The 12,612-nt window shown below is 43.7% G+C and overlaps 1 protein-coding gene across 2 annotated transcripts in view; it reads left to right on the forward strand.

The window, feature by feature from the left end:
* The window catches only part of bnip2 (BCL2 interacting protein 2), a 69,685-nt gene that overhangs the window by 24,506 nt on the left and 32,567 nt on the right, over positions 1-12,612 (forward strand). For both annotated transcript variants that reach the window (XM_038987400.1, XM_038987401.1), the window contains exon 4: positions 8,072-8,266. In XM_038987400.1, coding sequence (XP_038843328.1) covers positions 8,072-8,266 — 195 coding nt within the window. The remainder of the gene's footprint in view (positions 1-8,071; positions 8,267-12,612) is intronic.

Raw genomic sequence — 12,612 nt, forward strand, 5'->3', positions numbered from 1 at the left:
GATGCCGCATCTCTGGGTTATGTGATGCAGCGCCAGCATTCAAAAGTGACCAAAACATCAGCCAGGAAGCAAAGGAACTGAGAAGTGGTCTGTGGTCACCACCTGCAGAATCACTCCTTTATTGGGGGTGTCTTGCTAATTGCCTATAATTTCCACCTGTTGTCTATTCCATTTGCACAACAGCATGTGAAATGTATTGTTAATCAGTGTTGCTTCCTAAGTGGACAGTTTGATTTCACAGAAGTGTGATTGACTTGGAGTTACATTGTGTTGTTTAAGTGTTCCCTTAAGCTCGTCTCTGAGCAGTGTATATCTCACTAGGTCAGGGTATTAAACCTCCATCTGCAGGCTATGTAATGTGTATATATTTTCTCCAGCTCTGCAGGCTATGTAATATGTATATATTTTCACCAGCTCTGCAGGCTATGTAATGTGTATATATTTTCTCCAGCTCTGCAGGCTATGTAATATGTATATATTTTCACCAGCTCTGCAGGCTATGTAATGTGTATATATTTTCTCCAGCTCTGCAGGCTATGTAATGTGTATATATTTTCTCCAGCTCTGCAGGCTATGTAATATGTATATATTTTCACCAGCTCTGCAGGCTATGTAATGTGTATATATTTTCTCCAGCTCTGCAGGCTATGTAATGTGTATATATTTTCTCCAGCTCTGCAGGCTATGTAATGTGTATATATTTTCTCCAACTCTGCAGGCTATGTAATGTGTATATATTTTCTCCAGCTCTGCAGGCTATGTAATGTGTATATATTTTCTCCAACTCTGCAGGCTATGTAATGTGTATATATTGTCTCCAACTCTGCAGGCTATGTAATGTGTATATATTTTCTCCAGCTCTGCAGACTATGTAATGTGTATATACAATATATAAACAAAAGTATGTGGACAGCCCTTCAAATTTAACTCGTCTGTCCTCAGTTGCAACACTCACTACCGAGTAGCCCTCTAGCACCAGGGTCAGCGTACCCCCTCTATCACCAGGGTCAGCGTACCCCCTCTAGCACCAGGGTCAGCGTACCCCCTCTAGCACCAGGGTCAGCGTACCCCCTCTAGCACCAGGGTCAGCGTACCCCCTCTAGCACCAGGGTCAGCGTACCCCCTCTAGCACCAGGGTCAGCGTACCCCCTCTAGCACCAGGGTCAGCGTACCCCCTCTAGCACCAGGGTCAGCGTACCCCCTCTAGCACCAGGGTCAGCGTACCCCCTCGAGCACCAGGGTCAGCGCATTCTCAAATATATTTTTTTGCCGTCATTGTAAGCCTGCCACACACCCTATACGATATATTTATTAAACATAAGAATGTGTGTGAGTTTTTCACAACCCGGCTCGTGGGAAGTGACAAAGAGCTCTTATATGACCAGGGCACAAATAATAATTTAATAATACATTATTTTGCTCTTTATTTAACTTCTCTGCGCTACGGATCCCTTTAGCGGGATCATTTTCCTAAACAACCGCTGAGTTGCAGGGCGCCAAATTCAAAAATATTACTAAAAATATTTATAATCATGCAATCACAAGTGAAATATACCAAAACACAGCTTAGCTTGTTTTTAATCCACCTATCGTGTCAGATTTTGAAGATATGCTTTGCAGCGAAAGCAATCCAAGCTTTTGTGAGTTTATCAATCAATGCTACAACAGCTATCCCCAAATTAGCATGGTCACGAAAGTCAGAAAAGCAATAAAATTAATCGCTTACCTTTGATAATCTTTGGATGTTTGTACTCACGAGGCTCCCAGTTAAACAATAAATGTTATTTTTGTTCGATAAATATTACTTTTATAACAAAAAAACGCCATTTGGGTTGCGCGTTAGTTCAGAAAACCAAAGCCTCGTTCCGTTCGACGAAAATACCAAAAAGTATCCGTAATGTTCGTAGAAACATGTCAAATGTTTTTTATAATCAATCCTCAGGTTGTTTTTAACATACATAATCGATAATATTTCAACCGGACCGTAACCTATTCAATAAAAGAGAAAAAAAAAATGGAGAGCTACCTCTCTCGCGCGCAGGAACTAATCAGAGGACACCTCACTAGTTTTGAAAAATCTCTCAAATTTTTCCAAAATAAAAGCCTGAAACTATGTCTAAAGCCTGGTCACAGCCTGAGGAAGCCATTGGAAAAGGAATCTGGTTGATACCCCTTTAAATGGAAGAAAGACCGTCTAGGAAACACAGATAAAAAAAAATATCACTTCCGGGTTAGATTTTCTCAGGTTTTCGCCTGCAGAATAAGTATTGTTATACTCACAGACAATATTTTGACAGTTTTGGACACTTTGGACTGTTTTCAATTATATGCATATTCTACGTTCTGGGCCTGAGAAAATGTCAGTTTACCTTGGGAACGTTATTTTAAGAAAATAAAAAAATCTGACCCCTAGCGCTAAGAAGTTCATCTTACATATAAAACCTTATTTGTTCATCGAAAATTGAGAATAACTCACCACAGGTTAATGAGAAGGGTGTGCTTGACAGGATGTACATAACTCTACAATGTTGGGTTGTATTGGAGAGAGTCTCGGTCTTAAATCATTTTCCACACACAGTCTGTGCCTGTATTTAGTTTTCATGCTAGTGAGGGCCGAGAATCCACTCTCACATAGGTACGTGGTTGCAAAAGGGCATCAGTGTCTTAACAGCACGATCTGCCAAGGCAGGATACTCTGAGCCCAATCCAGAACTCTGGCTTCTGATTAAATTCCATTTTCACAGAACCGCTTGTTGCAATTTCGATGAGACTCTCTTGTTCAGATATCAGTAAGTGGACTGGAGGCAGGGCCATGAAAGGGATGACGAATCCAGTTGTTTGTGTCATCCGTTTCAGGAAAGTACCTGCGTAATTGCGCACCCAGCTCACTCAGGTGCTTCGCTATATCACATTTGACATTGTCCATAAGCTTGAGTTCATTTGCAAAAAATCATACACTGATGGAAAGACCTGTGTGTTGTCCTTGTTAATGCAGACAGATAAGAGCTCCAACTTCTTAATCATAGCCTCAATTTTGCCCCGCACGTTGAATATAGTTGGAGAGAGTCCCTGTAATCCTAGATTCAGATCATTCAGGCGAGAGAAAACATCACCCAGATAGGCCAGTCGTGTGAGAAACTCGTCATCATGCAATTGGTCAGACAAGTAAAAATGATGGTCAGAAAAGAGAACATTAAGCTCGTCTCTCAATTCCAAACAAAATGTAAATAATTTACCCCTTGATAACCAGCGCAACCTTCCGTATGTTGTAAAAGTGTTACATGGTCGCTGCCCATATCATTGCATAATGCAGAAAATACACGAGAGTTCAGGGGCCTTGTTTTAACAAAGTTAACTATTTTCACTGTAGTGTCCAAAACATATGTCAGGCATTCCCTTGGCAGCAAGAGCCTCAGTGGTTGTTGCAGTGTACCCAAGTGGCGTCGGGAGCAACTGTTTGCACATGCGTTACCACTCCTCACTCATGTCTCCCTGTAATGGCGCTTGTGCCATCAGTACTTAAAAAAATATCCTCTCCTGTTGTGGTTTGCAGAAGAGGATGTCTTCCTTAATTGACCCCCCATAAACCTAACAGACATATACCAGGAGCCCACCAATTCACTGGCTTGTATGCGAAGCAGTAATTGTTTTAAAACATCTCTTGCCATGTCCTGTATGCTCTAGTCGGCTGGCCCTCGCTACATATTCGTCGCCAGACCCACTGGCTCCAGGTCATCTACAAGGCTATGCTAGGTAAAGCCCCGCCTTATCTCAGTTCACTGGTCACGATAACAACACCCACCTGTAGCACGCGCTCCAGCAGGTATATCTCACTGGTCATTCCCAAAGCAACCACTTACTTTGGCCGCCTTTCCTTCCAGTTCTCTGCTGCCAGTGACTGGAACGAATTGCAAAAATCGCTGAAGTTGGATAATTTTATTTCCCTCACCAACTTTAAACATCAGCTATCTGAGAAGCTAACCGATCGCTGCAGCTGTAGATAGTCCATCTGTAAATAGCCCACCCAATCTACCTACCTCATCCCCATACTGTTTTTATTTTATTTACTTTTCTGCTCTTTTACACACGAGTATCTCTACTTGCACATCATCATCTGCTCATCTATTCTAAATTGTAATTATTCGCTCCTATGGCCTATTTATTGCCTACCTCCTCATGACTTTTGCACACACTGTATATAGACTTTCTTTTGTTTACTGTGTCATTGACTTGTTTATTGTTTATTCCATGTGTAACTCTGTGTTGTTGTCTGTGTCACACTGCTATGCTTTATCTTGGCCAGGTCGCAGTTGTAAATGAGAACTTGTTCTCAACTGGCCGACCTGGTTAAATAAAGGTGAAATAAATAAATGTCACTGATGCGTTGTGGAACGGTGTTTGTCTGTATAGTTTTTTGGGCCTTTTCCCCCAGCCATATCCGTGGCAGCAGGAAGAATTAAGTCCCCCACAATGGTATGGGGCTTGCCTGTCCTAGCCCCTCGGTAGCTCACCATATGAAACGGTTCTAGCCCCTTCTTATTAATGATATCTGTTGCTTTTATACATGTCTTACTACTCGAAAGTCGTCTTAATTCTTGCTCAAAAAACTCCTCTGGTTTATTTTTCAAATTGTCATGTTTTGTTTCTAAATGTCTGCGCAAGAGTTGTGAGAGAGTACTTTAGCACATATAAAACACTCTGGCTGAGGAAAGGCACTACTCCCAATATAAGTGAACACCAAATCAATGTAGTTCTCATCATATTTGCGTCTCTTCGATGGTCCAACGTCCCTGTCTGTTCGGTGCTTTCCCGAGTAACGGGGCAGTAGCTCTTCGGCTGCATCAGATTCACAACTGTCAGTGTCCATGCTAGCTGGGCTAACAACAAATGTAGAATTACTGATGCTAGCATTGGATGTTCTCGTGGAAGCAGAACAACTTGTGTCGTTGACAGGTGCAGGTGTAGTACTGCTGGTAGTAGCAGTACTACCATTAGAGGCTGGTATGTGTCTCTATGGACGCGGGCCTTTTTTTTTTTTAACCATTTATCCATTTCCGAGCGAACGGAATGAGCAGCAGCTACTTTTGGCTACATGCAGACCGTTAGTAGAATTCCCGCGAGAGAGTAATGGTTAATGTGATTGGATGTTGTGTTGTTAATTCACTGAACACTAGATGGTTTAATTGTATTTAAACAAGGCTACTTGTTTCAAACCTCACCCAAATGTATAGCCCCGTTGGAAAATATAAATGGACTGTTTGTAAATGTGAAGAAATATTTTTGTCGAGATGGTTTGTTGAGATCGGTGTGGAATAACTTGACTGGCCTGCACAGAGCCCTGACCTCAACCCCATCGAACACCTTTGGAATGAATTGGAAAGCTGACTGCGAGGCAGGCCCAACCACTTAGTGCCCGACCTGACTAATGCTCTTATGGCTGAATGGAAGCAAGTCCCCACAGCAATTTTCCAACATCAAGTGGAAAGCCTTCCCAGAAGGGTGGAGGCTGTTATAGCAGCAAAGGGGGGACCAACTCCATATTAATGCCCATGATTTTGGAAAGAGATGTTTGACCAGCAGGTGTCCACATACTTATGGTCATGTGGTGTATACTTTTTCTCCATCTTCTGCAGGATATGTAATCAAATAATACATTGAATCAAATGTTATTGGTCACATGCACCGAACAGGTGTAGACCTTTAAGTGAAATGCAACTTGCCCGTTCACAACAATGCAGAGTTAAAAAGTAAGACAAATATTAACAAAATTTAAAAAGGAAATAAACTCAGTAAAAAAAGAAACGTCCTCTCACTGTCAACTCTATTTATTTTCACCAAACTGAACATGTGTAAATATTTGTATGAACATAAGATTCAACAACTGAGACATAAACTGAACAAGTTCCACAGACATGTGACTAACAGAAATGGAATAATGTGTCCCTGAACAAAGGGGGGGTCAAAATCAACAGTCAGTATCTGGTGTGGCCACCAGCTGCATTAAGTACTGCAGTGCATCTCCTCCTCATGGACTGCACCAGAGTTGCCAGTTCTTGCTGTGAGATGTTACCCCATTCTTCCACCAAGGGACCTGCAAGTTCCCGGACATTTCTGGGGGGAATGGCTCTAGCCCTCACCCTCCGATCCAACAGGTCCAAGACGTGCTCAATGGGATTGAGATCCGGGCTCTTCGCTGGCCATGGCAGAACACTGACATTCCTGTCTTGCAGGAAATCAAGCACAGAACGAGCAGTATGGCTGGTGGCATTGTCATGCTGGAGGGTCATGTCAGGATGAGCCTGCAGGAAGGGTACCACATGAGGGAGGAGGATGTCTTCCCTGTAACGCACAGCATTGTGATTGCTTGCAATGACAACAAGCTCAGTCCGATGATGCTGTGACACACCGCCCCAGACCATGACGGACCCTCCACCTCCAAATCTATCCTGGTCCAGAGTACAGACCTCGGTGTAACGCTCATTCCTTCGACGATAAACACGAATCCAACCATCAACCCTGGTGAGACAAAACCGCGACTCGTCAGTGAAGAGCACTTTTTGCCAGTCCTGTCTGGTCCAGCGACGGTGGGTTTGTGCCCATAGGCGACGTTGTTGCTGGTGATGTCTGGTGAGTACTTGCTTTACAACAGGCCTACAAGCCCTCAGTCCAGCCTCTCTCAGCCTATTGTGGACAGTCTGAGCACTGATGGAGGGATTGTGCGTTCCTGGTGTAACTCGGGCAGTTGTTGTTGCCATCCTGTACCTGTCCTGCAGGTGTGATGTTCGGATGTACCGATCCTGTGCAGGTGTTGTTACACGTGGTCTGCCAATGCGAGGACGATCAGCTGTCCGTCTCCCTGTAGCCCTGTCTTACATGCTGACCAGACCGGACACGTCGCGTGCGTCGCAAAATAAATTTAGAAATCCATGTTATTCAATTACTGCACCCACACTGCTTGCGCGCGCCAACGAGCGTCTGCGACACCAAGGGCTAAAATAGATGTCGTTCCTATTTCTGACGCAGATCGCGCTGCAAGTCCTGCCTCTCCCATCTCCTCATTGGTTTATAGAAGCAGGTACCCACGTGCCATCTCCACATTGGTTATACCCACGTGGGTGATAGAAAGACTAACTGTTTTGCCGGTAGTCGTGGTAATACAATAAAAGTTTAGATGCGATCACCGTATAATTTAAACGATGAAAAAGCCTGGATGCCTAGAAACGATTCGGTTGGCCGTTTTATGTGTGGATTAATTGTCGGAGTAGAGGTCCTTGAGCATTTCAGGTAAAATAACAACTCAATGTTTATATCCCAGGACAACAGCAAGCTAGCTAAATAGGACAAATTAACGTTAGCTAGCAAGTGCAAGCTAACTAGCTAAATTACCATACATGTTTAATGCTTTTCGACCTGTCCCCAAATGAATGTCATTGGTTCAGAGTTTGTTTTGATATTTTAACCTGCGTGTCGTGATCGCGTTTGGTGTGGGGGGGCAAAATACATTTATGCACGATAGCGCACGATGGCGCATGCCCGCAGCCGGTTTGGGGAAGGTGTTAGGCGTCTCACAGTACGGACATTGCAATTTATTGCCCTGGCCACATCTGCAGTCCTCATGCCTCCTTGCAGCATGCCTAAGGCACGTTCACGCAGATGAGCAGGGACCATGGGCATCTTTCTTTTGGTGTTTTTCAGAGTCTGTAGAAAGGCCTCTTTAGTGTCCTATGTTTTCATAACTGTGACCTTAATTGCCTACCGTCTGTAAGCTGTTAGTGCCTTAACGATCCTCCACAGGTGCATGTTCATTAATTGTTTATTGTTTGTTTATGGTTCATTGAACAAGCATGGGAAACAGTGTTTAAACCCTTTCCAATGAAGATCTGTGAAGTTATTTGGATTTTTACAAATTATCTTTGAAAGACAGGGTCCTGAAAAAGGGACGTTTCTTTTTTTGCTGAGTTTATTTTCTTCAGCTTCTGCAGGCTATGTAATGTGTATATATTTTCTCTAGCTTCTGAGAGGGGTAAGGTATCTAGGCTAGCCTATATCTAACTTCTCTCTCCTCTCCCAGCTTCTGCAGGGGGCTATTCTGCTCTGAGTGGTGGTAAGAAGACTAAGAAGAAGCTGGCTGCCCCAGACATCAGCCTGACTCTGGATCGGAGTGAAGGATCTCTGCTGTCTGATGAGCTGGATGAGGAGAGTACAGAGCTAGACCTGGATGATATAGACACACCATCTGACAACAGTAATGAGTTTGAATGGGAAGGTATGGACCTGTCACATGATGTACTTGTATAACATTAGGTAGTTGTAACATAATGCTCCAGTATGGTGCCACCCAACCCTGGCCTTTTTGTGTAGCGTTGATCTGAACGTTCTGACCTCCCAACGGCAGTCAAGCACCCAAGCTAACTGGCTAGATGTTCTGACCACCCCGCTCTGACCACCCCGCACTGACCACCCCGCTCTGACCACCCCGCTCTGACCACCCTGCTCTGACCACCCCGCTCTGACCATTTTACCTGCCCTAGCAGAGCTGGTTAGGCTGTTTTAATTTTATCCAGGGCGTTTGTGACTAACTGTGCTGCTGGCATCATTTTAATTACGCTTTTTTTGCCCACATTTACTGACACTGGCCATATTTAAGGGGTGTTCAGCGTTCGTAAATTTCAGTTATTCTGCGCTCTGGCACACTCAGACGAGAGTGCTCTGAATTCTGAGTACATGGCCAGACTGAATTCACGAACGTACCCGAAATGGTTACTTGCATAACCAATCAGTTTCAATGTAGCTAGCTAACATCAGGCGTTAACTAGCCAAGCAAATGCCTCTGAGATACCAATAATAAGATCATACACGTAACGTTAGCTAGCGAACCAGCCAACTAACGTTAGCTAGCTAGCTAACAGCACACTTTAACTTGGAAAGGAAATTACTTTGTCAAAATTAGAATTGTGTAATATCTGAAAATGTAGCCGTATACATCATGGATGGACACTTCTCTTCTCACGGTTGGTTGCCCTTAGTTTGAAGATGTAATCCAGATCCTCGTGTTTTCTCATCACACTCTAATTCCACTGATTTACAAACTCGGTCCTCCAGAAAGTGGAGAGCAACACTTATGCAGTTCTACTTCTAAACAAAATTAAAAAAATTAAAAAAGGTATGTTAGACATACTAACCAGCTCAAATAGACGGAAGCCTGCTATATGTCAGACCAACGGACTCCTCTCTCGGCATGTCCAGCCCACTCATTATCTCAGCCAATCATGGCTAGCAGGAAGGTTGCCGACTTTTTCTGTGGCCAAACCAAAAAGGCTCGTAATTTAACAATTTTATTCGTATTTACAGATGGCATACGAGTTTGCTATTAAGGCACATGAAAGTTCACGTGTTCCAGAAGACAATTCTTAAAATAAAAAAAAACGCATTTTGATATAAAAAAAAAAAGACATTCAAATGTCTCTCGTGTGAAGTAGTGACCCGCGTCATACAACTCGTTTCCTGAAACGGGTCACATATTGATTATCCTGGACCCAAATCCCCGACACTCGAAGAAGGAGAAGGCGGTGCTATAGAGGCCGGCGCGCGGTAACCTTGATGAGACAACTGCGGCGAGTGAATAAATCGTCTTTACCCTCTGTTCTTTTGGCTTATAGAAAGGTGTACACTACCTGAGCCACTTGTGTGGGTTGTAGACTCCGTCTCATGCTACCACTAGAGTGAAAGCACCGCCAGCATTCAAAAGTGACCAAAACATCAGCCAGGAAGCATAGGAACTGAGAAGTGGTCTGTGGTCACCACCTGCAGAACCATTCCTTTATTGGGGGTGTCTTGCTAATTGCCTATAATTTCCACCTTTTGTCTATTCCATTTGCACAACAGCATGTGCAATTTATTGTCAATCAGTGTTGCTTCCTAAGTGGACAGTTTGATTTCACAGAAGTGTGATTGACTTGGAGTTACATTGTGTTGTTTAAGTGTTCCCTTTATTTTTTTGAGCAGTGTATAAAAGCACCAAACCTCTCTCTAAAAGCTTCACTTATACACAAGGTTTACTTGAACCTTAAATGGTTCTCAAGTAGATGAAAGAAAAGCTCATCCCTTGTTTCAAAATGCCCTTTTTTCCTTTATGCGGATTGCCTTTTCACATTTTCGATTAATTGAAAATGAAACCTTGTTCAAAGTACACTATATATACAAAAGTGTGTGGCCACTCCTTCAGATGAATTTGGCTATTTCAGCCATCCCCATTGCTGACATGTATAAAGTTGAGCATACAGCCATTCAATCTCCATAGACAAACATTGGGTGTGACCATTAGAATGGTCTTACTGAAGAGCACATTGGCTTTCAACGTGGCACTGTCATAGGATGCCACCTTTTCAGAAAGTCACTTCGTCAAATTTCTGCCCTGTTAGAGCTTCGCCGGTCAACTGTAATTGCTTGGGAGTGCTGAAGTGTGTAGCGAGTCCTCGGTTGCAACACTCACTACCGAGTTACAAACTGCCTCTGGAAGCAACTTCAGCACAAGAACTGCTCGTTGGGAGCTTCATGAAATAGGTTTCCATGGCCGAGCAGCCGCACACAAGCTTAAGATCACCATGCACAAAGCCCCCCAGGTGGACAGGGTAGGCAACAGCACATCCCCCACGCTGACCCTCAACACGGGTGCCCCTCGGAGGTGCGTGCTCAGTCCCTTCCTGTACTCCCTGGCCGCACACAACTCCAACACCATTATTAAGTTTGCAGACGACACGACGGTGGTGGGCCTGACCACCAATGACGATGAGACGGCCTATAGGAAGGAGGTCAGAAACCTGGAAGTGTGGTGCCAGGACAACAACCTCTCCCTCAACTGTGAGCAAGACAAAGGAGTGATTGTGGACTACAGGAAATGGAGGGCCAAACACGCCCCCTTTCACATTGACGAGGCTGTAGTAGAGTGGGTTGAGAGCTTCAAGTTTCTCGGTGTCCACATCACTAAGGATCTACCATGGTCCAAACACACCAAGACAGTAGTGAAGAGGGCTCGACAACTCCTCTTCCCCGTCAGGAGGTTGAAAAGATTTGGCATGGACCCTCAGATCCTCAAAAAGGTCTACAGCTGCACCATCGAGAGCATCTTGACTGGCTGCATCACCGCCTGGTATGGCAACTGCTTGGCATCCGACCGCAAGGCACTACAGAGGGTAGTGGGTACGGCCCAGTACATCACTGGGGCCAAGCTCCCTGCCTTCCAGGATCTCTATACCAGGCTGTGTCAGAGGATGGCCCTTAAAATTGTTAGACTCCAGCCACCCAAGTCATAAACTGTTCTCTCAACTCTACCGGCAGGTGGGGGCGCGCTGATGTCAACGATTTGAACAGAGTGCCCCATGGTGGCGGTGGGGTTATGGTATGGGCAGGCATATGCTACGGACAACATTCAAATTGCCATCTTTTTAAAATGCAATTGTGTTAGAACAGAGATACCGTGACGACCCTGAGGCCCGTTGACGTGCCCTTCATCCACCGTCATGTTTCAGCATCATGATGATTATTTTAATGTATTTATTTAACCTTTATTTAACTCGGCAAGTCAGTTAAGAACAAATTCTTATTTACAATGACGGCATGTACACATTTCCTGGAAGCTGAAAATGACCTAGTTCTTCCATGGCCTGCATGTCGCCCATTAAGCATGTTTGGGATGCTCTGGATCGACGTGTACGACAGCGTGTTCCAGTTAGGGCCAATATCCAGCAACTTCACACAGCCATTGAAGAGGAGTGGGACGACATTCCACAGGCCACAATCAACAGCTTGATCAACGCTATGGGAAGATGTCACGCTGCATGAGGCAAGTGGTTGTCACAGCGGATACGGACTGGTTTTCTGATCCAAGGCATTAAAGACATGCATATCTGTGTTCCCAGTCTTGTGAAATCCATAGATTAGGGCCTTATGTATTTCAATTGACTGATTTCCTTATGATCTGTAACTCAGTGAAATTGTTGCGTGTTACATTTTATATTTTTGTTCAGTAACATCGTTATTGTTTTGGTGTTCCTATTTCCTTTTTATATAGTTAATATTTATCTTTTTATATAGTTAATATTTATCTTACTTTTTAACTCTGCATTGTTGGTTAAGGCTTCGTAAGTAGCATTTCGCTGTTGTATTCGGTGCATGTGACAAAACAATTTGATTTGAAACTGGTAATTTCAAAATCATTATATTAAAGCTCAAATCTCTTGGTAAGGTCGCTAGGCGTGGTAATGAGGTTGTTCAGTATTTTTTACAAGGGGTACACTTTTTTTTTTTTTTTTTTTAAATAATGCTTTAAAAAAAAAAAAAATTGCTCGCTCGCCGCAATTAAAAGTAAATAAATCTGTTAAACAGTAAATCAACTTTGTATGGCCTAACCTGGGACAATAGTAGTAGTGTGTGAGTCTCAGTGAAATTCTCCCTCAGCTTTAGGACCCCAGAGGATCCAAACCTAGTCATTAGAGTTGAAATGGCCCTCCCGCTAACTGCCATGTTAAAAATATCTATCCAACTTATTCTCTGGTTACATAAACCTATCCAGCTAACTGCCTGGTTACATAAACCTAGACAGGACATTAGTCT

Source organism: Salvelinus namaycush, unplaced genomic scaffold (genome assembly GCF_016432855.1).
Source record: "Salvelinus namaycush isolate Seneca unplaced genomic scaffold, SaNama_1.0 Scaffold719, whole genome shotgun sequence".
In the NCBI taxonomy this organism is placed as follows: domain Eukaryota; kingdom Metazoa; phylum Chordata; class Actinopteri; order Salmoniformes; family Salmonidae; genus Salvelinus; species Salvelinus namaycush.